The 24,304-nt window shown below is 40.2% G+C and overlaps 2 protein-coding genes across 8 annotated transcripts; one reads left to right on the top strand and one right to left on the bottom strand.

Moving 5' to 3' along the window:
• Positions 1 to 258: 258 nt before the first annotated feature.
• On the bottom strand, positions 259 to 9,799 carry LOC144045028 (MICAL-like protein 1). Of its 3 annotated transcripts, none has more exons than XM_077559801.1 (15): positions 9,106 to 9,799; positions 8,708 to 8,756; positions 7,743 to 7,881; positions 6,404 to 6,447; positions 6,148 to 6,290; positions 5,541 to 6,067; positions 4,410 to 4,605; positions 3,892 to 4,282; positions 3,670 to 3,789; positions 3,374 to 3,500; positions 3,197 to 3,287; positions 3,009 to 3,082; positions 1,968 to 2,082; positions 1,838 to 1,884; positions 259 to 1,717 (listed from the first exon to the last, which is right to left on the bottom strand). In XM_077559801.1, exons 1-15 carry the CDS (start codon positions 9,246 to 9,248, stop codon positions 1,593 to 1,595), a joined length of 2,331 nt encoding a protein of 776 aa, XP_077415927.1. In that variant the 5' UTR covers positions 9,249 to 9,799; the 3' UTR covers positions 259 to 1,592. The 3 variants fall into 3 exon arrangements, with proteins under 3 accessions (XP_077415927.1, XP_077415928.1, XP_077415926.1); XM_077559802.1 differs by having other exon boundaries at positions 6,404 to 6,450; positions 9,106 to 9,257; XM_077559800.1 differs by having other exon boundaries at positions 262 to 1,717; positions 3,892 to 4,279; positions 6,404 to 6,450; positions 9,106 to 9,798.
• A 1,705-nt stretch (positions 9,800 to 11,504) lies between these two features.
• LOC144044677 (ADP-ribosylation factor-binding protein GGA1-like) lies at positions 11,505 to 22,089 on the top strand. Of its 5 annotated transcripts, XR_013291325.1 has the most exons (18): positions 11,505 to 11,633; positions 13,029 to 13,113; positions 13,356 to 13,431; positions 15,763 to 15,861; positions 15,966 to 16,089; positions 16,359 to 16,459; positions 16,538 to 16,618; positions 16,689 to 16,826; positions 16,898 to 16,979; positions 19,442 to 19,555; positions 19,636 to 19,788; positions 19,871 to 19,944; positions 20,032 to 20,225; positions 20,385 to 20,605; positions 20,687 to 20,856; positions 20,928 to 21,038; positions 21,104 to 21,273; positions 21,366 to 22,089. XR_013291325.1 is itself a non-coding variant. In XM_077559242.1 (17 exons), the coding sequence occupies exons 1-17, from the start codon at positions 11,591 to 11,593 to the stop codon at positions 21,212 to 21,214; spliced, it is 1,968 nt and encodes a 655-aa protein (XP_077415368.1). In that variant the 5' UTR covers positions 11,505 to 11,590; the 3' UTR covers positions 21,215 to 22,089. The 5 variants fall into 5 exon arrangements, 4 of the variants coding, with proteins under 4 accessions (XP_077415368.1, XP_077415366.1, XP_077415367.1 ...); XM_077559242.1 differs by having other exon boundaries at positions 19,639 to 19,788; positions 20,032 to 20,219; positions 21,104 to 22,089; XM_077559240.1 differs by having other exon boundaries at positions 19,639 to 19,788; positions 21,104 to 22,089.
• Positions 22,090 to 24,304: the final 2,215 nt, after the last annotated feature.

The following is a 24,304-nucleotide window of genomic DNA, read 5'->3' as shown; positions in this document are numbered from 1 at the left end:
ATTTGAACACAGAAAATTAATACAGACATCAGTCAATCCAATTTACATGAATCACATGAATAAATAAAAACATATCTTTAAATAAACAGTATCTCCAAGAGGCTTTAAAAAAAAAATCCTGCATGGATATTAATTATCAAATGGCATTTCTTATTTGTTACAAATTTAAGAGACTTAAAGTAGTTTTCAATTTTAATCAAAAACAATTCGAATAAAGGTTTCAATTTTTAAAATGTACACTTATGGATATAGAATTTGCCCAATAAAACATACAATCTAACCAAAGTTGACAATTTTTTGTTCTTAGAATCCAATAGGGTAATAATGTTTTTACTTTCCAATATAATCTTGTTTTTCGATCCACACATAAAATAATTTTCAATATCCTTCCAAAAAGCAGCACTAATAGGGCATCAAAAATGAAATGCGTTACACTTTCCGGTACAACTTTATAAAAAGAAAATTTGTCATCAATATTTACAAAACGTGAAACATACATGGTTGTTGGGTAAATATTATGTCATATTTTTAAATGTAGTTCTATAACTTTATTTGTAATGAAGAACTTAAGAAGAAACAAGCTATGCTTTACTCCAACTAATATTCCTAAACTGGGTATTTAAAAAAAAATTTCACACGGCATTTTTTTAAACTGTATTTCGTAAACACTAGCGCCATCTAGTGTTTTTGAAGTCAGTTTCTTACAAATTAATTCTCACGTTATGAAATTTAGGGGAACTGTTATTTACATATTAATTGTTACAACATCTAAACATCGTAGAAAATTTTATTCAAATCTGTAATGAAGTTCAATTTAAAAAGTAAAGACCATATACTGTTCAGATTAGACACACTTCTCACAATATCACCACCAATCGAATTTCTATATTTAAAAAAAAAGAAGCTTTTTCTTCTTCTTTTTTTTTTACTGTTCGCAGTGTAAAACTCAAATTTCCTGTGATGTTGACGTCTGGGTTTTTGTTAGCGGTAAGCTATCATCCAAATAAATAATGAATAAAAATAATTACAGTACTGCATTTTGTAGCTAATCTACAAATTTCCTTCTTTGAATTTTACTGGTGGAATAAATTTGAGTTTTTCACAATATTCAAATTTATTGAGGTGTACCTGAATATGTAACAAAACAAGCATACACTTTGCAAAAACATATTTACATACAGTATTATACATATTATGCCTAATAGCATAATTGCCTACATTATTTTTAACTTGCTGTCTCAATATCAATAAAAAAAACAATGTGCTTGCAAGAAATTGCAAATGTGTGTGTAGATTCTCTCACATGTTTATAGTAATACACAAAGGTTTAATTGAGGCAACTTGTGCTTTTCTTGTTTGCAGAAAATCCTTAAAATGACTAAGGCAATTTTGCTATTACTTGTAAGATGGCACAAAAGCTGTACTTGGATACATTCCTGTGTGACGCTTAATTTGCATTCACAATACAGTCTAAGCACAAAACGGGGCCAACATGTCAGCATGAACAAGCACAACTTATTTTGATGTCTTTGAATTTTTCTTTGAACTTTTCTTCACTTTTCTTCTTCTACAGTCTCTACAGGGCTTCAGCTCTATTTGTCCACTGAGTCTTTGGCGTGCTCGCCTTTCCGGCTTTCCCTTTTCAGCTTAAAAACCTTTGAGGGTTTGAACTTTCCTTTTGACTTCTTGAGCTCTTTCAGACGTTCTTTATGGAGCTCTGACAAGAAACACAACAACAACAACAAAATTCCATACAACACATTATGCAACCGTTTGGATGGATCTAGATCATATGTCAACGTCATGAAGCAATTTTAAAACGGATTAAAATCCTCACCTTGGTTCTTGATCATCTCTTCCGAAAGTGCATCTTCTTCTCGCTCCCTAATTGGAAAACAGAGTATCATTACTACTACTTCTTCAACATAAAATCTATGCTATGCTGGTATTGTTTATTCTTGCTGCACCTCTTCCTATCTTGATCTAAAATGCTGACGATCTGGTTCCTCTGCTCGATGATAACAAGCAGCTCGGCCATCAGGCTTTGCTCTCGATTTCGATCTTCTTGACTCCAGACACTCTCTGAAAGTAAAAAGACCATGGTTGGGGTGTAACATAAAAACTAAGGGTGTGCCAAAAAATCGATTCTCATAAGAATCGCGATTCTCATTTAGTATGATTCTGAATCTATTTTAAATGTCCCAAAATCAATTTTATTTGAATTATTTTATACTGTCTTGCCTTTTTCTGTGTGCGCCTTTATTAGGAGCGCTGTTCATGTTATACCCAGTTCAGCCACTGAGGGGCAATGTAGTTCCACGCGGTCTAATACACTGTAAAGTTGTAGCCACATTAGAGAATAGAAGGAAAAAGTCACGATCAAGTTATTCCAATAAAAGTTGGGTTTTTTTCCCAGCGTGGAGCCCTTCTTTTGAGTGATAAAAGTGCTGCGAGTAGCGCGCTAATTAGCATTAGCGAGTCAGACTGGAGTAGATCATTACAATTCCTTGCACATCTATAGATTGAAGCAAAAATCACTGTCAATCAAATCATTTTGAATCCAAAATCGTTCTTAACTCTTTGACTGCCAGACGTTTTCAGAAAAGGGATGCCGTGGGTGCCAGCCGATTTAAGCATTTTGACTGATCTTTCAAGGTCCACAGAAAATTATGTGTTTGGACTATGGAAACACATTTACTACCAAATGAAAGATTGGACTCTCATCTTTCATCAGAAAAAAAAGTTTGTTTCTACCTTATTCCGTCTTTCAGTAATCAACAATAGAAAATGGTTAGTTTCACCTCTGTTTTGAAACAAACGTCTTTTAACGTCTTTGGCACTCCTCCATAGGATTTTACTAAACGTTAATTAACGTTTTTGGCAGTCAAAGAGTTAATCGAAAATCGATTCTGAATCGAATCACAGGCCCAAAAATCTAAATCGAATCGTGAGACTCCCACCCCTAATAAAAACGGCTAGAATTTTTAACAGACATCTCCAACTCTCACCTGGTTTGTTGAGGAGACGTCTAAGCTCATACTCCACATCTGCTTGCCTCTCTTCCAACCTTTGCTGCTTAGTCCTGCCACAAATTGCATAGTTCAATTAGATTATTATTCACAAGTGGTGTGTTTTATTTTGTATACAGTAGTGTGAACACTTTCTTGTAAAGTATTCACACAATACGGCTACTTACAAATAAACCAGCTCAGCATCTCGTCGCATCAGATATTGTCTCTCCTGGGTAAGAACAAGCCATTCAGTCAATAAACGTTCTTCCTCTTTGTCTAAAATTAAAAAGAAATATAAGTACTTGAGTCTTAATGGTTTAGATAGTATGAACATTTGTTTTAAATCAAAACGCATGATGGACCATTCTTGCTCTCTCTGAGATTTCTCTCCAAGTCAACGCCGCTTTCTTCCAGTGCCTCTAGCTGTTTTTGCACTTGTTGTGTTTCCGCCAGCAGATCTGCTGCAGGAGGATGCTGGTCTGCCTGCACCTGCCAAACAACAAATAGGGATTATTATTTGTCTTCAGTCATCGAAACAAATCTGCCAAGAAATTGACATGTAATCCAAAATACTTACTCATGTGAAGAACTAAATTATTCTGGGCAGTAAGGGGCGGCCAAACATTTCGGTTATGAATCAGGGTTAGGGTTATCATACCTTCCTTTTAATGAGCGGGAAGCCATGTCCAGGAGCAGGTGCTCGTCCAGATGTGAGTGTCAGGCATGTTTTCGATTTGAGCATTTCTGCTTTTGCATCAAAATGGTCCTCTTGGCAAACCTACTAGAATAAAATACTGTAAGGTACTGCATATATTATTAATCTATGTGTTTCAGGCAAATAAGTCTAGAAACACATTCAAAGCAGAATCACCTTTCATACCTTACTTTGTGTTGAGGAGGGTGATTTATTGTCCTCTGTCATGCCAAAAGGTGGCTGTGTAGATTTGACAGCCGGCACAGAAAGACTTCTTGTCAAAATGGGACTAAAATTTACTTTTGGAGGGACATTAGAAGTGGTTGCATCAGAGCGAGCAAGTTGAGCATCTTTGTGATGTAGCTGAGTTTTGATTGCATCTTCCTCATCCAGGTCCTCACTAAAAGGATTGGGAGGAGGGACTCTTGGTCTGTACCAGTACCCCTGACCGTTGGGACCACGTTTGGAATGCATGGGGGGTCCTGGGGATTCAACAGGGGGCAGTTGTGTCCATGGTCCGGGATGGATGATTCTCAGCCATGGATGGTTGGTTTTCACAGGACTTTTCACGCTACTGCTAGAACAATTAAGAGAATGATGACGATCAGTTGACTCCATAAGGGGGAAATGGAAAATAGATCAGGGGAAGTTGACATTTAATTTATTTTTTAAATACAAAGAAACAAATATGCCACTTGACTCACATTTGAGATGAAAGAGGGGAAGAGTGACTTTTGATGCTTAGTTTGGGTGCCAGCTGTTTACTTTCTCCAGTTACTTGTACACAAGGTGACGACAACTCCGAGGTCGCCTCACTTTTTGTCTCCTCCTTCTGCTTTCCACTTTTTGCCAGAACCAATGGCGATTCAGCCTTGCCATCGGTTGTCTCTTCAACATTCACTGGGAATGTCACAGCACAGATTTACTATTCATAATTTATTCACTTATGCTGAAGCACGGGTTCAACAATACATTGTAATTAAAAAAAAATACAATTGTTTGAAAATGGAAAAGTAGATTCTGTAAAGTAAATTTTACTTTAAACACTCTAAATAGAGTCAAATTTACACTTGCAAGAGAGTAAAATAAAACATTAAAACATATATTAAAAAGTCACTCAAGGGTTGAGGAAGACAGTCAATCTACTCCCTGATCGCCCGTCAGCTGAACTCCAAGACCAAAAACGTCGCCTCTTGCATAAGCAAACAGCAGGAGTGTCGTAGCTCAGGTGGTAGAGTGTCAGTCTCAGAAGCTGAAGGTTGTGAGTTTGTTCCTCAACCCTTGTGTAACTTAAATAGTCAAATTTAGTCAAAATCCCTCCTTGCAAAATGAGAATTTCTGAATGAAAAATTTTAATAGTTTTTTTTTTCATGCAATACACACTAAAACACTTTGAGTAAAATTTACTCTGAATATTTTACTCTGACCAAATAGACTCCGTTTAGAGTAAAATGTACTCTACAAAATGTACTGTGCTGACTTTGAATGGTGGAACTGCCTGCACAGGAAAAGAAACAATTGAACCAAAATGAGCTTCGCTTGCAGCAGACAAAAATCTCAAACTGTAAATACTTAATCAGACGTTAGAAGCAACGTGGTTAATGTGTTTTATATTTAATGCAGAGCGGTGAATTTTGTGTCTATTATAAATATATTTTTTTATCTATTTCTGTCTATATAACGTCTAGTCTAGCTTGTACTGAAATCACTCAGCTCTAAAAAAAAAAATAAAAAATACATTTTTTTTTTAATGCAGTTGAATTTTGCATTAAGGTACGACAAAAAAAAAAAAAAAAAAGACTTGACAACTGTCAAATAAATCTGCGTTTCCTTACCTGAGGTGCCGCACAGTGTTTGGCAAGGTTGAGTCCTGGCTGCAGAGGCAGGAACCAGCGTCTGTTCTGATGCCAGCTGCTTATTTTCTCCAGCCACTTGTACATCAAGTGACAAGAACTCTGAAGGCACCTCGGTGTTTGTCTCTTCCTTCTGCTCGTTGCTTCCTGCCAAAACAGCTGTCAATTCATCCTTGCCTTCGCTTGTCTGGTCGACATTTACCGGGACGGGTTGAGCAGATGGTGGCCTTGACATGCTACTGTGTGTGTCAGAAGACTCGTGCTGCACTGTTTGCTCTATTCCGGGTGGTTTATAAACCAGTCTGTCATGTGACTTTGTTTTCTCAGAGTAGTGAGGAACGCTGATGAGTGTCAATCCACCAAGAGACATGCAGTCTTCCCATACCTCAAAGTTTTTATCGGCGTGAGCCTTTGCACCACCTGTTATGTGGTCAGAACAGATGAAAGCGCCAGCATCCTTTCCTGGAATGTAAAAGCCTGCTGCAAGGGTACCATGGCATACTTTGCATCTGAAAGACATCAAGGTTGCATGTCCCAGTATCAAAATTCCAAATGATTGACAATGTTAGCATTATTTGAGTGCGCTTACCTGAAACAAGCGCGATGGCAGATCTCTCCGCGGATCACATGTCTCTCAATAAGATCAACAGGTTTGATGCAAAAGTGACATACAGTGCATAGATTTCCATCAGAATAATCATCATTTTTGCTGGAGGGCAAAGAAGCCGAACGCTGAAAAAAGAAACACATAAGAAACTTGACAATGCAGGCAAGAATAGTGACTCAGGAATCTTTCTTTCAACTTTCAAGTGTTTTATACATTGGAAGGTCGATTCTTATATCACCTTATTTGATGGAGTGATGTGTGATGACCTCAAACTGGAAGGACCTGCTGCAAAGTCAAGAGACAGAATGTAAATGATGAATAAAGATTCAACATGTGAAAAACACATCTTGGCTTGAGCACAGCCCGACCGCAAGTAATTGCAAGAGTGAAGAGGACAAGCCGCGTCCAAAATATTGCTTATGAAGCCAATTAGCATTCATATCATTAACTCATTCACTGCCATTGACGCTTAATTTTTAATAATCTTTTGTTGTTGTTTTTTATTGTGAGTTAACGAGTGAAGTCACGTGATTAATTACAATTCATTTTAATCACCTGACGCCCCTAATTTTTAATTATCTTTTTTTCTTTAAAAAAGAAAATATTTTTTAAAAGATTATTAAAAATTAGGGGCGTCAGGCGATTAAAATGAATTGTGATTAATCGCGTGACTTTAATAGTTAACTCACAATTAATCACAAATTGTATATCTGTATGTTCTAAATGTACAATAAAAAAAATTCAAGGTTTTCATACTCTTGTTAACAAAAGTGCAAAAAAAATGTTAAACTAATAGAAATAGTTCAAATGAATTTTTGACGTCTATAGCCGTCAATGGCAGTGAATGAGTTAAAAACCATGCTGTGGTAGTTTTTGGAACGTGGAAGGAAGAAATTCACAGAAGCACAGGGAGAATGTGCAAAAAATGCAAATTCCACCAAACACGGCAGCAGACTAGATTCAAACACAGAACCCTAGAACTGGAAGGCAGACATGCTAACCATTACCTCACTGTGCTGCCCAACAGTGTTTTTATATTATAAACAAACAATGAATGAAGCTTACAAGAAAGAAAGTGACGGAAAAAAGCACAATAAATTATGTGGTAACATACAAGTACAACTACCACAAAGTACCTAAAAGTACACAACGTAAAGTGAACGCCCTTATAGTTACGTCACACTGCTGTTGACATTGTTTTTAAATACTGTGAATACATAATTCTAATGATGTGCCTCACAGCTTGACAGATGCAGTGGATACAAAACTACTACACACTCCTGTTCAATGCCAGGTTTTTGTGAGACAAAAAAATTTGAAGAAAAACTTTTCTCACCTTTAATGTGACCTATAAACTAACTCAATTTAAAATAAAAGCAAAAATATATATATATTTAAAATGGAAAGTAAAAATACACAACAGAAATAATTTGGTTGCGCAAGTGTGCACGCCCTCTTACGGGGTGAGGTTGGGTTCAGAATTGCTGATTTGTTCGCAGCACGATAAAATGATGAAGACGTCAAATCACAAAAAGAGAGAGATAAAGAGAGAGAGAGAGAGATGCTTCCTTACACACCGTTGGATGTAGTGAAGTAGTGATAATACTGGGAGAGGTATGTGATGACGCTCAAATAGTCAGGCACTTCGGTGGCAAGCATTTCTTTCGGGACCAGGAAAGCGGGGATGCCAAGCTTTGTCTCTGCAACCTCAAAGGCCTGAAAACAGTTTATGGAAAGAGACCAACCTTTATTGAGCCAAGGTATACATTTCATATCATAATCTCACCAAAATGTCACACATCCTGTTGAAGTAACAGGATGAGGTTAGCTTGCCCTGTTTCCTGGCAGGTACTTTTATTACGTAGCACATGACAATTTAATTGTTCTACATGAACTTGCAGCCATAGTTGAACAAAGACACATTATTTGTAGTAAATCTTTGGGCAAATTCATTCATTCACTGCCATTGACGGTTATAAACGTCAAAAAATCATTTTAACTATTTCTATTAGTTTAACTTGTTTTTCTACTTTTGTTAACAAGAGTATGAAAACCTATAATTTTTTTATTGTACATTTAGAACAAATATAAAATTTGTGATTAATCGTGAGTTAACTAGTGAAGTCATGCGATTAATTACAGTTAAAAAAAATTATCGCCTTGACACCCCTAATTTTTAATAATCATCTCGTCAGGCGATTAAAATTGTTATTTTGTAATTAATTGCATGACTTCACTAGTTAACCCACGATTAATCACAAATTTTATATCTGTTCTAAATGCACAATAAAAAAAAAATCTAGGTTTTCATACTTTTGTTAACAAAAGTGTGGGGGGGTTAAACCAATAGAAGTTTTTTACGTTTAAAGCCGTCAATGGCAGTGAATGAGTTAAGTGAATTAGATCATTTCCAGTGGCACACCTGATTATATTTGACAGTATAATAATAACAGACCTCTAAACACTGGTTGGGAATCCTGCTGTGCAGTATTATATGTTTGTTCAAAGGGACACATGCTTCCAGTGTGTGCAAATGACTCACCAATTGGTTGTTTTCATAAACATTGGCTCTGGAGAGGGATCTGAAATCTCTGGATCCAGATGAATGAAACAATAAAGACATTAACATGATTTAGAGAGCCAATTAAATTAACGAGCACAAAAAGTACAGCACACCAAAAAAAAGCATATTAAGATTACAGAGCAAGCAAAGTGACTTTATTTTACTGTAACCACCACAACAAACCTGAGTAATCCAATTTACTGTAAAGGGGAGAGAAGATGTCGAGAAGCGAGATTATGTTGTGGTGAAGAGATTAGGCCCACTGTCAGATCCAGATTAAACAGCATGCAAGAAAACGTTGAATGTTTTTGGGACATGCACACCATTGCAGCCCATCAGTTCTCCACAAATACAGAAAACAAAACAAGACTACTCACATGAGGTCTGTACGGTGTTTGTGGATGATGGCACAAAACGCAAGTCCATCTCGGAATGAGGTGGAAAAATTGGTGATTTCCACCTGTGGGTAGGTGCTGCATGTTTGGATGCACCACTTGAGCAAAGCTTCTCTCGATGCCATCGTGTCATGTATGGCAAATTAATGGACCTCGTCACATGAGGGGTGGGTCAGCGTGACATACATCAACACAGCAACGTGGAGGCAGAAGGGAACGAGCTCGAGTGCTACATTTAGCACACGCCGTGTCAATATTATATTACACCAACCTTATGAAACAAGGTCGCATGTAGTCACGTAAAACTAATTTTCTTGAGGAAAAAAAACGCATGCGAGGAAGTTCACCAAAGTATATCTTTCGCGTTAGCCCGAGTTTTTACAATTTAGCCGGTCAGGATTCAGTCACGTAAGTTACTTTTCATCCCAAACCAAAAGAAAACGTGAAATTATAACGCAATTCCAGGGCTTTTTGCTCGCAGAGGTCCACAAGTGTTCATTAACAAACAAACAAAACAAAACAAAAATCCCCTCGGTGGCTGTCCATCCATCTTGCTGTGCGTCACACTCGGTGAACTGTATAATAGCTACCACCAGGGGGAGACAAAACCCTGTCGCCAATTTTTTTCTTAAACGAGTTGTCTTCGTGTTTGTTTGTTGTTTGTTTGTTTGTCCTGACGGGCTAAATTGACCGGCTAAGTTATAAAAACTCGGGCTAATGCAAAAGATAGACTTTGGTGAACTTCCTCGCATTCGGTGTAGTAGTTTTAACGTGACTACATGCGACCTTGTTTCATAACGTCGGTGTGTTTGTTTTACATTTTTTAAATCATTATTTTCCGTATTTATTCCGAATATGTATGAAACAGATACAAATTTACTTCAGCATAAGCGCGTCTGTTCGTACCCCTATGTCATTAATATGAACATGTCAATAATATTTAAGAATACTAAACATATTTGTATCCTAATTCTTTAGTTACCCAGCCTAACCTGTACCAATGAACTATTAAAATAGTGAATAAACTATCTATTGATAATAATAATAATGAAATAATAATAATAATATCTCTTTTACACCAGGGGTCACCAACTTTTTTGAAACTCACTGATTCGTGAGAAGGACTGACACTTCTGAAATAACAAATTTGATCAAATTGTCTTTAATTATATAATTATTAATAATTGACGATAGTAATTTAGAGATGTGGTCATATTAATGTTCTCTCACAATAATTCTTAACGATTAAAAACAAGATAGGAAAGAATAGTGTGTAAAACTATTCATACAAATCTCTGCAAGTACGTATTTATATTTTCAAATGATCACTTCCACAACATTCCTGATAAAATGTACAATGTCCCATATGGGACCCAAGGGCTCATGTGGCCCTTGGGACTATTGATGACCCCTGATGTAAACGTCATATAACAATGAATACAATAATTGGTCTGAGAAGTCATGCTAGCTGATTGTAAACCCCCGGTGAGGTAATCCAAAGGAAATGGCGAAGGAATTGAACATTTCATATGAAAGATTCAATAAAGGGAACGTTGGCTCAACACAAGCAGTCGATGTGTGGAGTGGCTGCAGGGTGTGAGTTGTGCATTCTGTTACCTCTCTTGAGCTGGGCATGTAGAACATCAGCGATTTTGTCATCCCTAACATTAACATACGAGGGTGTTTCAATATTCTTGATGACCAGGTCACCTTAATATGTCCAGGTTTATAAATTAATTGCACAGTTTTAAATTCCACAGGATCAGAAAATTGTTTAGCAGCACCTACAATTTGGAAATTCTAATTTAATCTAAAAAATGTGGTTCGGTGTAGCGCACACTTGATTAGAGACAAAAATAAATTTGTGGTTGGTCGAACCGTGAAATAGCTCGCAGCCACAAATCGTCTGATTAAAAAAGGAATGGGAAAACTTGAACCAATGAAATTTTATCATTTATAATAATGTATAATCATGTAACTCCAGATTAGTTTAATTTGATCATTAATTCATTCATTTTTTGTACTTTTAACTTTTATAAATGTGTAGCTGGTACAGTGACGTTTTAGACAGAGCATGGAGTTACGATACGATTGTATCATAATTATTCAATGATACACAAATTAACACTATCCGTCATCATCTATTTTTTCTCTCTCTCTCTAAATTTCAATTAAATATCAACATACATTTAGGTCATTATAGCCTACAGCTAAATTAATTGCAATTCATCTCGACTTTTAAAAATATTTACGTAAATAAATAGTTATTTAGTCAAAATCTCAACATTCATACGTGGTCACGAGGTACAGTTGATAACGCACGAGTATATTTTATATAATGTATCATTTTTCAGGCTATTTTGAGCGATTTCTATGCTATCTCCGCCTCTTTGTGCGTTTACGTACTGTACGTGCCTTTACGTACCTCGTCACAAGGCAGACGCACAAACCATATAAGCTAGCTGTGATGGCTGCTCCTCCCGATTCGGAGAGTTTGGAGTCTCGCATCAGTGAGTATTTGGGCTTCAATACACGCGCTTTATTCTCAGATGGTTACAGGAGAAACATAACAGAATATCTGCGTGCTAAGTGCGAGGTGTCAGTGTTACTGAAGTGGGCAGTGAAGGCTGGAGGCGGTTCCGTGACACACAGGATGCTAACCTAGCTGCACGGCTACCTGTACCTGGCAGCTGTCAACACAGCACAAACTGGCTTACTTTTCGCGTCATGGCTTGATTTATTTAGCACTGCGCTACGTGACAGGCCGTCGGGGACTCTCTGTTCCAATAATACGGCTCACTTTGAATCTTTTAAAGCTGGTGACCCGTAAGAAAGTTCTGGATTCAACCGAAACATCTTCGAGACCACAGCGTCAAAGATAGCTAACGTGTTGACCCTCATTGTAACTGACTGGCTGCTTGTTTTTTTAAGCCAAGCTCATATTTTACATTAGGGGTAAAAATCAAAGGAAAAATCTCACGGCACCCCATTAAAAAGTGGAGACGGGGGTATTTATGCACTTTTGGCCATGTAGTGGAAGAGCAGTTATGGTAATTGTTCTGGCCGGAACTAACCAATCAATCAATCAATCAATCAAAACCTCTGTCTTAAAAGAAAATATAACACATTGATTTCAAAACCCCGGTGCTGAATTTGAGATTTGTGCAGATGTAATATGGAAGCTTGTCAAAAATAGCTTCATAAATGACAGTATGCAATATACCACTATTATTACGTTAAATAGACGGCTGAAAAACGATTAAAGGGGAAGTCAACCCCCCAAAAACTGTCTTGACAATAATATGTTCTAGGCAGCCCTGCTAGTCTAAATATGATATTGTGGTTGATATTGCATTAGTGAAATGTGTTTTTATCAATAGCAGAAGGCGGCCATTTTGCTATTGCTGTCGAGTGAAAATGACATCACAGTTGCTTAGTTCTCAGGTAACAACCAATAACAGCAAAGCTTCCGAAAACAGGTGAGCTGTGATTGGTCGTTGCAGGACAGAGCAACTGTGATGTCATTTTCAGTCCGTGGCAAGTGGCTGAATTCCCCCCGAGATGGTTAAAATGGCAGAATTTTTCTGCATAACTCATACTTCACAAATATAATATTAATCGGAATGTCATGTTTAGACTAATGAGGTCACACATAACATTGTCAAGAAATGTTTAAGGTTGACTTCCCCTTTAAGGGCCACTTTAAAAAAAAAAACACACACATCTTGAAACACCTTGAAACCTCGTATGTCGGTCCAGATTCCTGACGACGTGATGCACAACATTGCAACTATTGTACTGAATTAACACATTTTGTTCTGTAACTTGTCAGCAGTCTACTTGTAATGTTGTAAACGAACCATCTCATCCACCGCTTCTGTTTTCTGACTGTTTTAATATTTCAGACAGAGCAACCAACCCACTGAATAGGGAAACGGACTGGAGCAGCATCAATGCATTCTGTGAACAGCTCAACAATGATTTGGAGGGGTAAGAGGAGGGCAGGACATAGTTGCTGCGTCAGAACAAGTTATCTATCTACCTCAAAGTACACATAAATGAGATAACTTTGACCAATTTGACGTTTTTAGTCGCAGTTTGAAAAGAGCCATTAAAAACTCAAAACTGATTGCATGGTAAAAGTCAAATGACGCTTCTGTTGGCCCATACAGCCAAGCGGATTATGCCATGTAACTTTTTGTTCAGTCTTTGTTTTTTGTGTTGTGTTGCAGACCTCAGCTGGCCACCAGGCTACTGGCCCACAAGATCCAATCTCCGCAGGAGTGGGAGGCCATGCAGGCTCTTGTGGTAAATGTCAGAATGCTCTTACACGGTATTGACGTTCCTGGTTTACAGCAAGATGGCTTCATTGGAACCCCAACAAGAACATCTCGCAATGCCCCTTTGTGTGCAGCACAACAGGGTGGGAAAAGAGAGTGTCGGGTGTTACGCCACACACCTCTACCATTGCATCCCGGTCGTTACACTGGATCCGGTTTATCTAGCTCCCCATTCCTGATGTGCCAGCTTGATATGCTTGTTTTACCAGATAACTGCGCTGAGGCTAGATTTACACTGCAGGTCCAAGTGGCCAGTTCTGTTTTTAGTTCTGGTTTCTGCATTTTTGTAATGAAACCCAGTAGGGTTGTGCCAAAACATTAATTCTCATAAGAATCACGATTCTCATTTAGTACGATTCAGAATCGATTTGAACTCTTTGACTGCCAGACGTTTTCAGAAACGGGATGTCGCCAGTGCCAGCCGATTTAAGCATTTTGACTGATCTTTCAAGGTCCACAGAAAATGTTGTGTTTGGACTATGGAAACACACATACTACCAAATGAAAGATTGAACTCTCATCTTTCATCAGAAAAAAAAGTTTGTTTCTACCTTATTCCGTTCTTCAGTAATCAACAATAGAAAATGGTTACTTTCACCGAAATTCTCTGTTTTGAAACAAAAAGCGGAGAAAAAGAGCTTTTTGTGAAACGATGTTATTTCATGCACTCTAGTGAATTCTACACTTCTTTTTTTCCATGAATGATGCCACAAACACCTAAATAGTGCTTTACTTCTGTAATACACCACCACCAACAATGAAAAAGTGATTTTAGATTGCAAAATACGTTTATTTCCATTCAACAGTGTAACAATTTGACAAAACAATTTCGCAAACTATTTACAAATGTGAGCAACTGTGGTACTATTTGCAATTATGTGGATGTTTCAAATACAGTTTTTCTTTTTGTAACACTGCCCTGCGTGCAAGGAGAGGGAGCAGGATTTGCACAACAGATACGTTTCACTTCGATTGTCCGTATCGCGTGCAGACGTTACACTTTCTTGACGGCCTTTTTTTCCGGGGAATAGCAAGTAGCAGACTGTACCCACTCCGATGAATATGCATTGGACTCGGGGTACTCTTCGTCGTCCGATTGAACGTCCGTCTGAGCGTGCTCGGTTGTGCTGCGCGTTTTCCGGTGTTAGCATCGCTAGCCCGTGAACCTTTATGACGTCGTCATAGCCGCCACGTCAGCGCTTCCAACTTCGGCGTCAACCTCGGAGTCACCATCATCATCATCGATGATGATCATCGTTGTCATCAATGTGCTCTTTAGCGTTGGTCGATGCCTTTCGTCTTTGAAAAAAATTCCCAAGGGTGAGCTGCTTGCAACCGGTTGCCATTGTTCGCTTCTTCAGCAATCTAGCTCCGCCTCACGTCTTCTACTGCCGCGTCAACGCTTCCAACCTCGGAGTCACCATCATCATCATCGATGATGATCATCGTCGTCATCAATGTGCTCTTTAGCGTTGGTCGATGCTTTTCGTCTTTGAAAAAAACTGCTCCAGCGTGAGCTGCTTGCAACCGGTCGCCATGTTCTCTTCCCTTCCCCAGCCATTGTCCCCTCTAGCTCTGCCTCACGTCTTCTACTGACGCCTACCCAATCTTGTCAAAAGAGAGTCATTGCTGCCATCTAGGGGCCAAAAATAGTCATTAGGCTAACTAGATCTGCTTGAAACTTTCACCACAGCCGGCCAAGGCTTTCCTCCACCCGTTTCAAAAAAAATAAATTGGATGACGTCTTTTAACGTCATTGGCGGCCCTCCGTAGGTTTTTACTTGACGTCTTTTAACGTCCTTGGCAGTCAAAGAGTTAAATGTCCCAAAATCGATGTTACTGAAATTATTTTATACTTTCTTGCCTTTGTCTTTGTGTGCCTTTATTGGGAGCGCTGCTCATGTTGTACCCGATTTGGCCACTGAGGGACAGTGTGTGGTCGAATACGCTGTTAAGTTGTAGCCACATTAGAGAGTTGAAGGAAAAAGTCACGATCAAGTTATTCCAATAAAAGTTTGTTTTTTTTCAGCGTGGAGCCGTTCTTTTGAGTGATAAAAGTGCCGCGAGTAGCGTGCTAATTAGCATTAGTGAGTCCGACTGGAGTAGATCATTACAATTCCTTGCACATCTATTGATTGAAGCAAAAATCATTGTCAATCAAATCATGTTGAAGCGAAAATCGTTCATAATCGAAAATCGAATCCCAGAACCAAAAAATCGGAATTGTGAGACATTCAAAGATTCCCACCCTTAAAACCCAGTGTTTTGCTTGATTTGTTCTAATGTGCTTCTTCACCAGGTTCTGGAGTCGTGTATGAAAAACTGTGGGAAACGTTTTCACAATGAAGTGGGCAAGTTCCGCTTTCTTAATGAGCTTATTAAAGTGGTGTCACCAAAGGTAGGATATCATCCTGAGGGTCTTCTGTGCACATTCCTGCGTAGCTTTCCCCCCCACACAGAACATGTGACGTGAGCTGCATATGTGTTGTTGTCCTCATACAGTACCTGGGTTCACGCTCACCTGAGCCAGTCAAGAAGAAAGTCTTGGAGTTGATCTACAGCTGGACGTTAGGGTTGCCTGATGAGGCAAAAATTATAGATGCCTATCAGATGCTAAAGAAACAAGGTAAGGGGGCGTTTGAGATTTGACTTGATCACTTTCATATCCAGCAACTCGTGTTAGGAGAACAACTTTGTCTTATTTGCCTCAACTACTATATGACATTTTCTGCACACTACAGTAGTAGGACAAGTTCATGTAAAAACAGCTTTCCATAGAGGCTGTTTACAATTCAATGCAAACTGTAAAAAAAGAAAATCAATCAATAGTCCTATAATTAAGGCTGGGGGAAATTAAATCTCTGAATCTTTTTTTGTTGCTGTTGTTGTTTGCAGGTATTATCAAACAAGATCCAGAACTTCCCCCTGATAAACTACCCAATCTTCCCCCGCCCAGACCTAAAAATGCTATTTTTGAAGATGAAGAAAAGTCTAAAGTAAGAACCATGTGACCAATATCGTCCACTGCCACGACGGCTCTCGCCTCCTTCCAATGCTCCTCTTGGCTTTGACAGATGTTGTCTCGCCTGCTGAACAGCTCACATCCTGAAGACTTGAAGGCCGCCAACAAACTGATCAAGGAAATGGTCCAAGAGGTAGCTTGGCGTCCAAACCATACATACAACTCAACGTCCCAGTGTTGAAGTGACTTTGAATGTGTCGTAGGATCAGAGGCGAACAGAGAAGGTGACCAAGCGTGTGGGTGCCATCCAGGAGGTGAAGGAGAGCATCACTCTGCTGACTCAGCTTCTGCAGGATTACGATGCCAACACCACAAATCAGAGCAACTCTGAGCTCCTACAGGTGAGTGCAAAGCGGGTCGCTTGTCTCGTGCAATGTGCAAGTTTGATCATGAGCATGTATTGTGTCAATAGGACCTTTACCAGCGCTGCGAAAAAATGAGACCCACGCTGTTCAGATTGGCAAGCGACACGGAGGATAATGATGAAGCTTTAGGTGAGCTTCACTTGTTTATTGTATATGTGGTATTTTTATGACTTGTAGCTCTGTCTCACTCGTGTAAAAGCAGGAAATGGGCATGCAGCGGAGCTCCTTGCTGCGTCGCTGTCAACCAATTGTGCCACGGCCCCAGTCGGCTGCGTTTTAGAACCACATCTGAGATGGTTCTGAAAAGCGCTTCTATAGCCACTACTTCACGCACCCCCAAAAAAGGCCGTCTCAAGTGCAACCGATGATGATGAGAATAATAATAATATAATGATTATGCAACAAATTGTTACCCGCAAATAAATAGTGTAACGGCGCATCTTTTGGTACGGATCAAGCATCACGGTTCGGGCCGTACATAGTGTTTAGGCCAACTTCAAAATAAAAGCCTTCCAACTAATACATTGACGTCAATGCCATTGTCTTGGTAGACTTGAATTTTGAAGTTGACCCTCGCAGCACTTGGTGGCGTGGCGGCTCAAGGCAGCTAGCTTGGACTCGTCCTTACTCGACTGTCGACTTCCAACATCGACACAGTGCCACCTTGAAATTATATTTAATTCACATAAACAGCCTGATGAAGCCCAAGGCCAAACGGGTTGTTGGTGTAAGTCAATAAATTGTGGCTGAATTTTTCGCTGCGTGCGATGGACCTCTTCCTTTTTCCAGATTTTTTGTTTCCTGACACCACAAGCACCGGTGGATACTTTTTCTGTGCTGTGCGGGGCTATTTCCTCTCCTTTTTAGTCTGTTAATTAGTCTGTCGTTGTGCGATACGGCACAAGTCTCCGGTGTTGGCAACGAGCCACTAACGGGAGCATAAACATTGACAGCGTTCGGCGAGCCGCAAGATGCATTCAAAAACTGTCGGACATTTCAAACTCAAACAGAAAAAAAGTCAATCGGTGCATTAACTGTTAACAATTGCAAATATCGAAACAATGTAGGCTTTCTTTCTATCTATAAAAGCTGGCATAAATTAAGAAGAATGATGGATGTGAAATCACTGTTTTTTTAAAAACTTTATTAATGTTTTACTTTCTTTTAAAGTGGGCTGATATGAAACAATTGACCTGTTTTATTGCAGACAAATCTTGTTCCAGTAAAATATTTTGCAGCTATATGTTGAGTCGCTGCCAATATTTACGTCATCTGAAACTATGTTGTGCAAATTGAGACAACTTTACATCAGCAAACACGGCCATGCTGTATCTCCCTCAAAAAGGGTGCGACCACAACCTGTGTGGTGCGACCAACTACAAAAATTGGTAGCACCAGTGCAAAAGTTAGTGTGGAGCCCTGATGTCGACGACCAACATCAACACAACGCCATCCCAAAATTGTATTTAATTGCTAATTAAGGGTGCTAAGAAACCACTAGTTAATTAGTAGGGATGTCACAATAATACCAATATTGTAATATCGCAATATTAACAATGGCCACGATATACTGTATGCAGCACATTTGTTAGAAAGGAGCGGTTGTATTTCATTTGGGCGCTTGCAGCACCCTTTGGTTTAATTGTAATGTGGCATGTGTTTGGCCAGCTACGTTTAAGACTAGTGTTGTTCCGATGCCGGTATCGGCAGAGGCCCCGATACTGCATGAAAACGGTGGCATCGGCGAGTACTAACAAGTAACCTGCCGATACTATTATTTCCGACGCTAATATAGGACTTTGGATGCAGCAGCTTGTGTTTTACTTGTGCACAACATTCACGCATGTGTGACGTGTTCACTGCATGCCAAGCTAGGATATCCTATTGGCTCTTGAATGCTCCGAACCAATGGCAGGGCAGCTTTTTCATGTTGAAAAAAACAACAACCCAGGTATCGGAACGGCAAAATTGAGTATCGAAAACGTTCTGTATTGACGAGACATTTGCATGCAGTTGCAACAGGAATGTATGCTGTCTACTCTGAGGGAGCAATACTATACTTCCTCTTATCTCAATGAGCAGCATGACTTCGAGTAGATCTCCGTGCACAGGATGTTATAGCACAACCGCCACAACGTGATATATTGAAAGTGTGCAACTCTAAATTTGAACTGGCCTGTATGCTGTACAATGGCTCAGAAATGTGAGATTTAGCTGGGGTGCAAATGACGGTGAACGCAATATAGCAAGGAAGTACCAAGTGTAGTCTTGTGCTGCCTTGCCAAGTTTCAACAAGTTGTCCTCCCCTTATCACAAGTTGTAAACCCCAATCAGTGAGGTCTGTCACTGCCTTTGGATATTTCCTCTTCTATTGGCTTTCTGGAAAACTCGGTGATTATACATGTAAAAAAAAAAGTTTTTTTTTCTTCTTTTTAATACATCAAAGGAGAATACTAATTTCCGAATTGGGAGTGAATATCAACAGCATCAGCAGATTGTTGCAGCCGTTACTCAACTACAATCAAGACCTATTGTGCTGTTTATGGACCCAATGACGACAATAACGAGCATTTTGTCTTGGCTGTCCACAGCGGAGATCCTGCAGGCCAATGACAACCTGACCCATGTCATCAATTTGTACAAGCAGCAGGTCAAAGGGGAGATTGTCAACAGCAACAATGCATTAAACGCACAAAAGCAGACAGGTTGGTTGGTGAAGACGTCACTGAGAATTGTTCGTGAACACGATGACTCCACATGTGTTTTTGTTTTGTTTCCCACCCAGCAGTGGGGACGGCACTACTTGATCTGTCTGGCTTGGACACGTCGCCCCAGTCGCCACCGTCCTTCCCAGAACTCCCCACTCCAACTGACAGCCTCAATGCCACCTCGCAGGAGACGGGCATCTCCCTGCTTGACGATGAGCTCATGTCGCTCGGTAATGCCACGCCGACTTAAAGAAAAAAAGAAAAGAACACTTTTCAGGGCATTGCAACATTTTGTGGCCTTTTTGCCCGCAGGTTTAAGTGAAGGAACACACACCTCCAACCCTCCCTCCCAGCCAGAAGACTCCACAGCCTGGGACTCCTTCCAGGTGCGCGGCGGAACAAGCATCGATACGTTTGTACGATGAACTACTAAATGTTCTATTCTTTTCCTTTCTCTTCATTCCTCCTTCAAGTCATCTGACAGTATCGATGCAGACACCCCCGCAGCGCCCAGCCTCCTCCTGAGTCCGGAGCCTTCCTCCCACTCGCACCCCGTCTCGCCCGCCTCGGCTCCCAAAGGCTCAGTTCTGGATGAGCTCGACTTGTTGGGAAAGACGCTGCTGCAGCAGTCGCTCCCCCCTGAGGGCCTGCAGGTCAAATGGTACAGGTGGTCTGGACTACATTCAAATCAATTGGAATACATTCAAAGGCATCAATTGGGAAAAAAAAAAAATCTTTTTTAATTATATCTATTTATAGTAATTATTTATTATTGTTACTATTATTTAAAAAATCAAAAATTCAATCAGTCTATGTGTTCATGTAGGGACAAACAGCAGGTCAAGCCAACTCTGAGAGATCTCCAGAGCAAGGCGGGATCTAACATGACCCCCAACCCCATCCCGGTCTTCAGCTCGGACCGCCCCGCTCTGCCCCTCCCCTCAGAGACCACCAACTTTGGCCCCACGTTTGACAAGCCCCTCGAAAAGGCACCTGCCGGAGTCTCCCTGGCTGATGTCTTTGTGCCTCTAGAATCCGTTAAACCAAGTAAGATTGACATTTTTTGAAATTAGTTTTCCATGAATTCAAACTCCTCTCCCGCTGTCGTCACATGAATTGGCCTACCAGGTAGTCTGCTGCCCGTGACTGTCTTCGATGGACACAGTCTGCGGGTTCTCTTCCACTTTGCCTGCGACTCGCCGCCATCTCGCCCTGACGTGCAGGTGGTGATCATCTCCATGCTGTCCTCTGCGCCCGTGCCCGTCACAAATATAAACTTGCATATCTCTGCTCGGAAGGTCAGTCAGGATTTTTTATTTGTTTCTGCATCGTCAGAATGATGAGTTGACGTGACATTGTTGGCCTGCAGTCAATGGCGGTGAAATTGCAACCGCCGTCTGGAACGGATCTGCCGGCGTTCAATCCTATCCTTCCTACCGCTGCGGTCACACAGATCATGTTGCTGGCAAACCCGGACAAGGTACTCACATGGATGGTATAACTGTGAATCTGCCCTTTTATTGACACCTCCTTGTGTGTGTGTAGGAGAGAGTTGAGCTGCAGTACAGATTGAGCTTCACCTTGGGCGAGCAGGTGCACAGTGAGAGTGGCACGCTTGAAAACTGGCCTGCTGCAGACACGTGGGGGAACCTATAGCGGCCACATCCAACCTGACAGACTCTTGTCCACCAAACTCGACTCTGCATTAACACTCCGTACCTGCTCAGATTTTTTTTTCTTGCCCTTTGTCTCCTGCTCTGTGTGCGTGCTTTGCTTTAATTGTTTTTTTTTCTTCATTCTTTTAAAGAGTGCTCCAAATGAAGAACTGAGATTTGACTACTGCATGTGCATATCCGCTTCAGGCCGTTGGCCTCGAGCACGTTTGACTCTGTAGATTTGACCTTCACCTCTGCATGCTCTGCCATCATGACGCGCCAAGACAGAAAGCGTTACATCTTCATAGTTTGTCAAACCAAAAAACTGCTGAATCATTGTTTTTGTCTCACATCAGTAGGGACTTTCCTTTTTTGTGTAATGGAGAAAAAGTACTGTGACATTGTTGTGTATTTTCTGCCATATGTGCCTCTTTCGCACTTCTGTTGAACTTTTAGCACATTTGTTCTGTAATACATCATTTAATTCAACATGTGGAGTGTATCTTCATTATATTTTATACATTCATGACTTTTTTTTTTCTTTCTTTTTTTCCCCTTTTCCCCAATAGGATCAACGCTCAATCGTTAACAAAACCATAGCTGTTGATATATCACCATTCTGTGAGTAAAGTCAAACTGAAAATGCATGAAATGGTTTGCTATCCAAATTTGCAGTCCGGAGCTTGGTGTCCATCTTCGACATCTTCATTTGAGCTCTTTTGTCTTGAGTCCTCGCATTCCTCTGCTCCCTCTTCTTCCTTAGTGCGACGGCTTTGTAAATACCAATGTATATTTGACCTGTGCAAACGCATAAACAGTGCTAAGATATGATGAAGGGGTAATAAAAGATTTTGGTGGAGGCGGGACTAATTTAAACCCTGCTGCAGTAAGTTTGTGTTCTTGACGCTCAGCTATTATAAATTCAACATTCAATGGCCGCCTTATGATGGAAATGGTGAACACAACGCCACAAAATGATTCTTTGCTGAACTAACTGCATGAAATTGCTTTCTTGGTAGGTTTAATGCATTTAACGCAGCAAAATGAACCAGGGTCTTATCAATTGGTATGGGTACAAAACATCAGGCAAGGCGAAAAATAAAGCTGACATGTACCCACACCTTAAAGCATGCAGGTTGTGTTCATCCCAGTGTGAAATGCTTTTCACTGTTTATTCATGGGACTAGTAAGAGTAACCACAGCGAGTTTGAAGCACCTATGAGCATCCTAGGCTGAAATGAGGGGGGGGCTATTTTTAAATTCGCTATTTAATATACTTATGATAATGGTGAGAATATGTCGTTTCAATAAAATGTCGATAATGCAAGCCAAAATGTCAAAGGGAAAGAGTCAAGCTGGCGTTCACGCCACCACGCAGGGAGACTTCAAAGTAAAATCCCCGAAGGCTGTTACATTGGTGTCAATGTATTATTTGGTTAGCTTTATTTTGAAGTTTGCCTTAGCGAAGGCGAGGTGTGTTTGCGCCTTTGCGGCTTCCCTGACATGTCTGAATGCGCTGTGTCAGCCCAGTTTGCACACACACACACCGAGAATAACTTACTCGTTAACATACATTTTAATCTTTTTGTTTTGGTGAAAGAAGCAAGTCTTTTCAAGTCAAAGGGCTCAAGTCCAACCGAGTGAAGTCACAAGTCATTTGGTCAAGTCCAAGTCGAGTTGCAAGTCTTTTAACATTTTGTCAAGTCGAGTCTAAAGTAGTCAAATTCATGACTCGAGTCAGTCCAAGTCACATGACTCGAATCCACATCTCTGACTGATAGTGCTCTGTACACATAAACCATACATATTTGCCGTGTGGGTGACAAAATACAGTACAGTGGTACCTGGGAGTTTAAACATAATTCGTTCCTGCGAAGTGTTCAAAGTCCGAATTGTTCAACCTCCGAAACATTTTTCCCATAGGAAATAATGTAAATACAATTAATCCGTTACCAAGCTCCAAAAACAGAACATTCCTATTTTAATTGCTATTAATGTTTTTTACATTTACACCCTGTACAGTATTTAAATAAGAATAATAAAAATACCTTACCTTTTTTGTTGTGCTATGATGGCATCAGATGATGATATATGCTATGTTAATGCTAGCTTTTCAATGCTGAGTTTGTGTATTTTACATTGGGCATATTGTTAGACTACTAAGCGGTCCTTGTGTGCTTTGTTTTAACGTCTGACACGTTGAACAGCTAAGTGGGGTCCTCGTGCCAGTATTTACAGAAGTCGTCACCTTAGTTACAACTGCGCGATATTCTCCTTCCTATTTCCACTGTGGTTCGTAGCACTGTATGTTTTTCTTTGCTGCCACTGGCACTGTTGTCTTTCTTTGAGCCCATGGCGTAGAACATTGTCGTGGGAAAATCAAAATGCACTCGCGAGTATGGAGCACCTCCGGGAGTATTCCCGATCTCACTGGAAATGAGCAGTGCATCGTCTCAACTACCGCAACGTGACCGCTCGGCTTCGCTCGGCTTCGCTCGGCTTCGCTCGGCTTCGCTCGGCTTCGCTCGGCTTCGCTCGGCTTCGCTCGGCTTCGCTCGGCTTCGCTCGGCTTCGCTCGGCTTCGCTCGGCTTCGCTCGGCTTCGCTCGGCTTCGCTCGGCTTCGCTCGGCTTCGCTCGGCTTCGCTCGGCTTCGCTCGGCTTCGCTCGGCTTCGCTCGGCTACCCGATTTCATGTTACGTTCGGCTTAGCTTGCTTTGCTTGGGTGTTCGAACTCCAAAAATTATTTCAAACTCCAAGGCATTTTTTACTAAGATTTCTTGGTTGAAGTCCGATTTGTGCGAGTTCTGAGACGTTCAAACTCCGAGGTTCCACTGTATATGATAATGTGGCATATCACTCAATATTAACTAGTGGGCAAATGGAAAGCTCATCAATGACATGACGTCACGTCCTCTCTTAACACGGTGCCGTACATAAAAATGAACCAAGGAGATTTTGTGTGAGCATTTTGGGCAAATACAAGATTAGACAGAAAAATTCAAAATTCCACAAATGTAAATAAAATGAAATAAAACTAAATAAAATAAAAATCCAATTAACAAAAAATAAATAGATTCAACCCCAAATTTA

Source organism: Vanacampus margaritifer, chromosome 2, assembly GCF_051991255.1.
Source record: "Vanacampus margaritifer isolate UIUO_Vmar chromosome 2, RoL_Vmar_1.0, whole genome shotgun sequence".
Classification (NCBI taxonomy): domain Eukaryota; kingdom Metazoa; phylum Chordata; class Actinopteri; order Syngnathiformes; family Syngnathidae; genus Vanacampus; species Vanacampus margaritifer.
The sequence above is the reverse complement of the archived record's forward strand: the minus strand, read 5'-3'. Positions and strand labels throughout refer to the sequence as shown.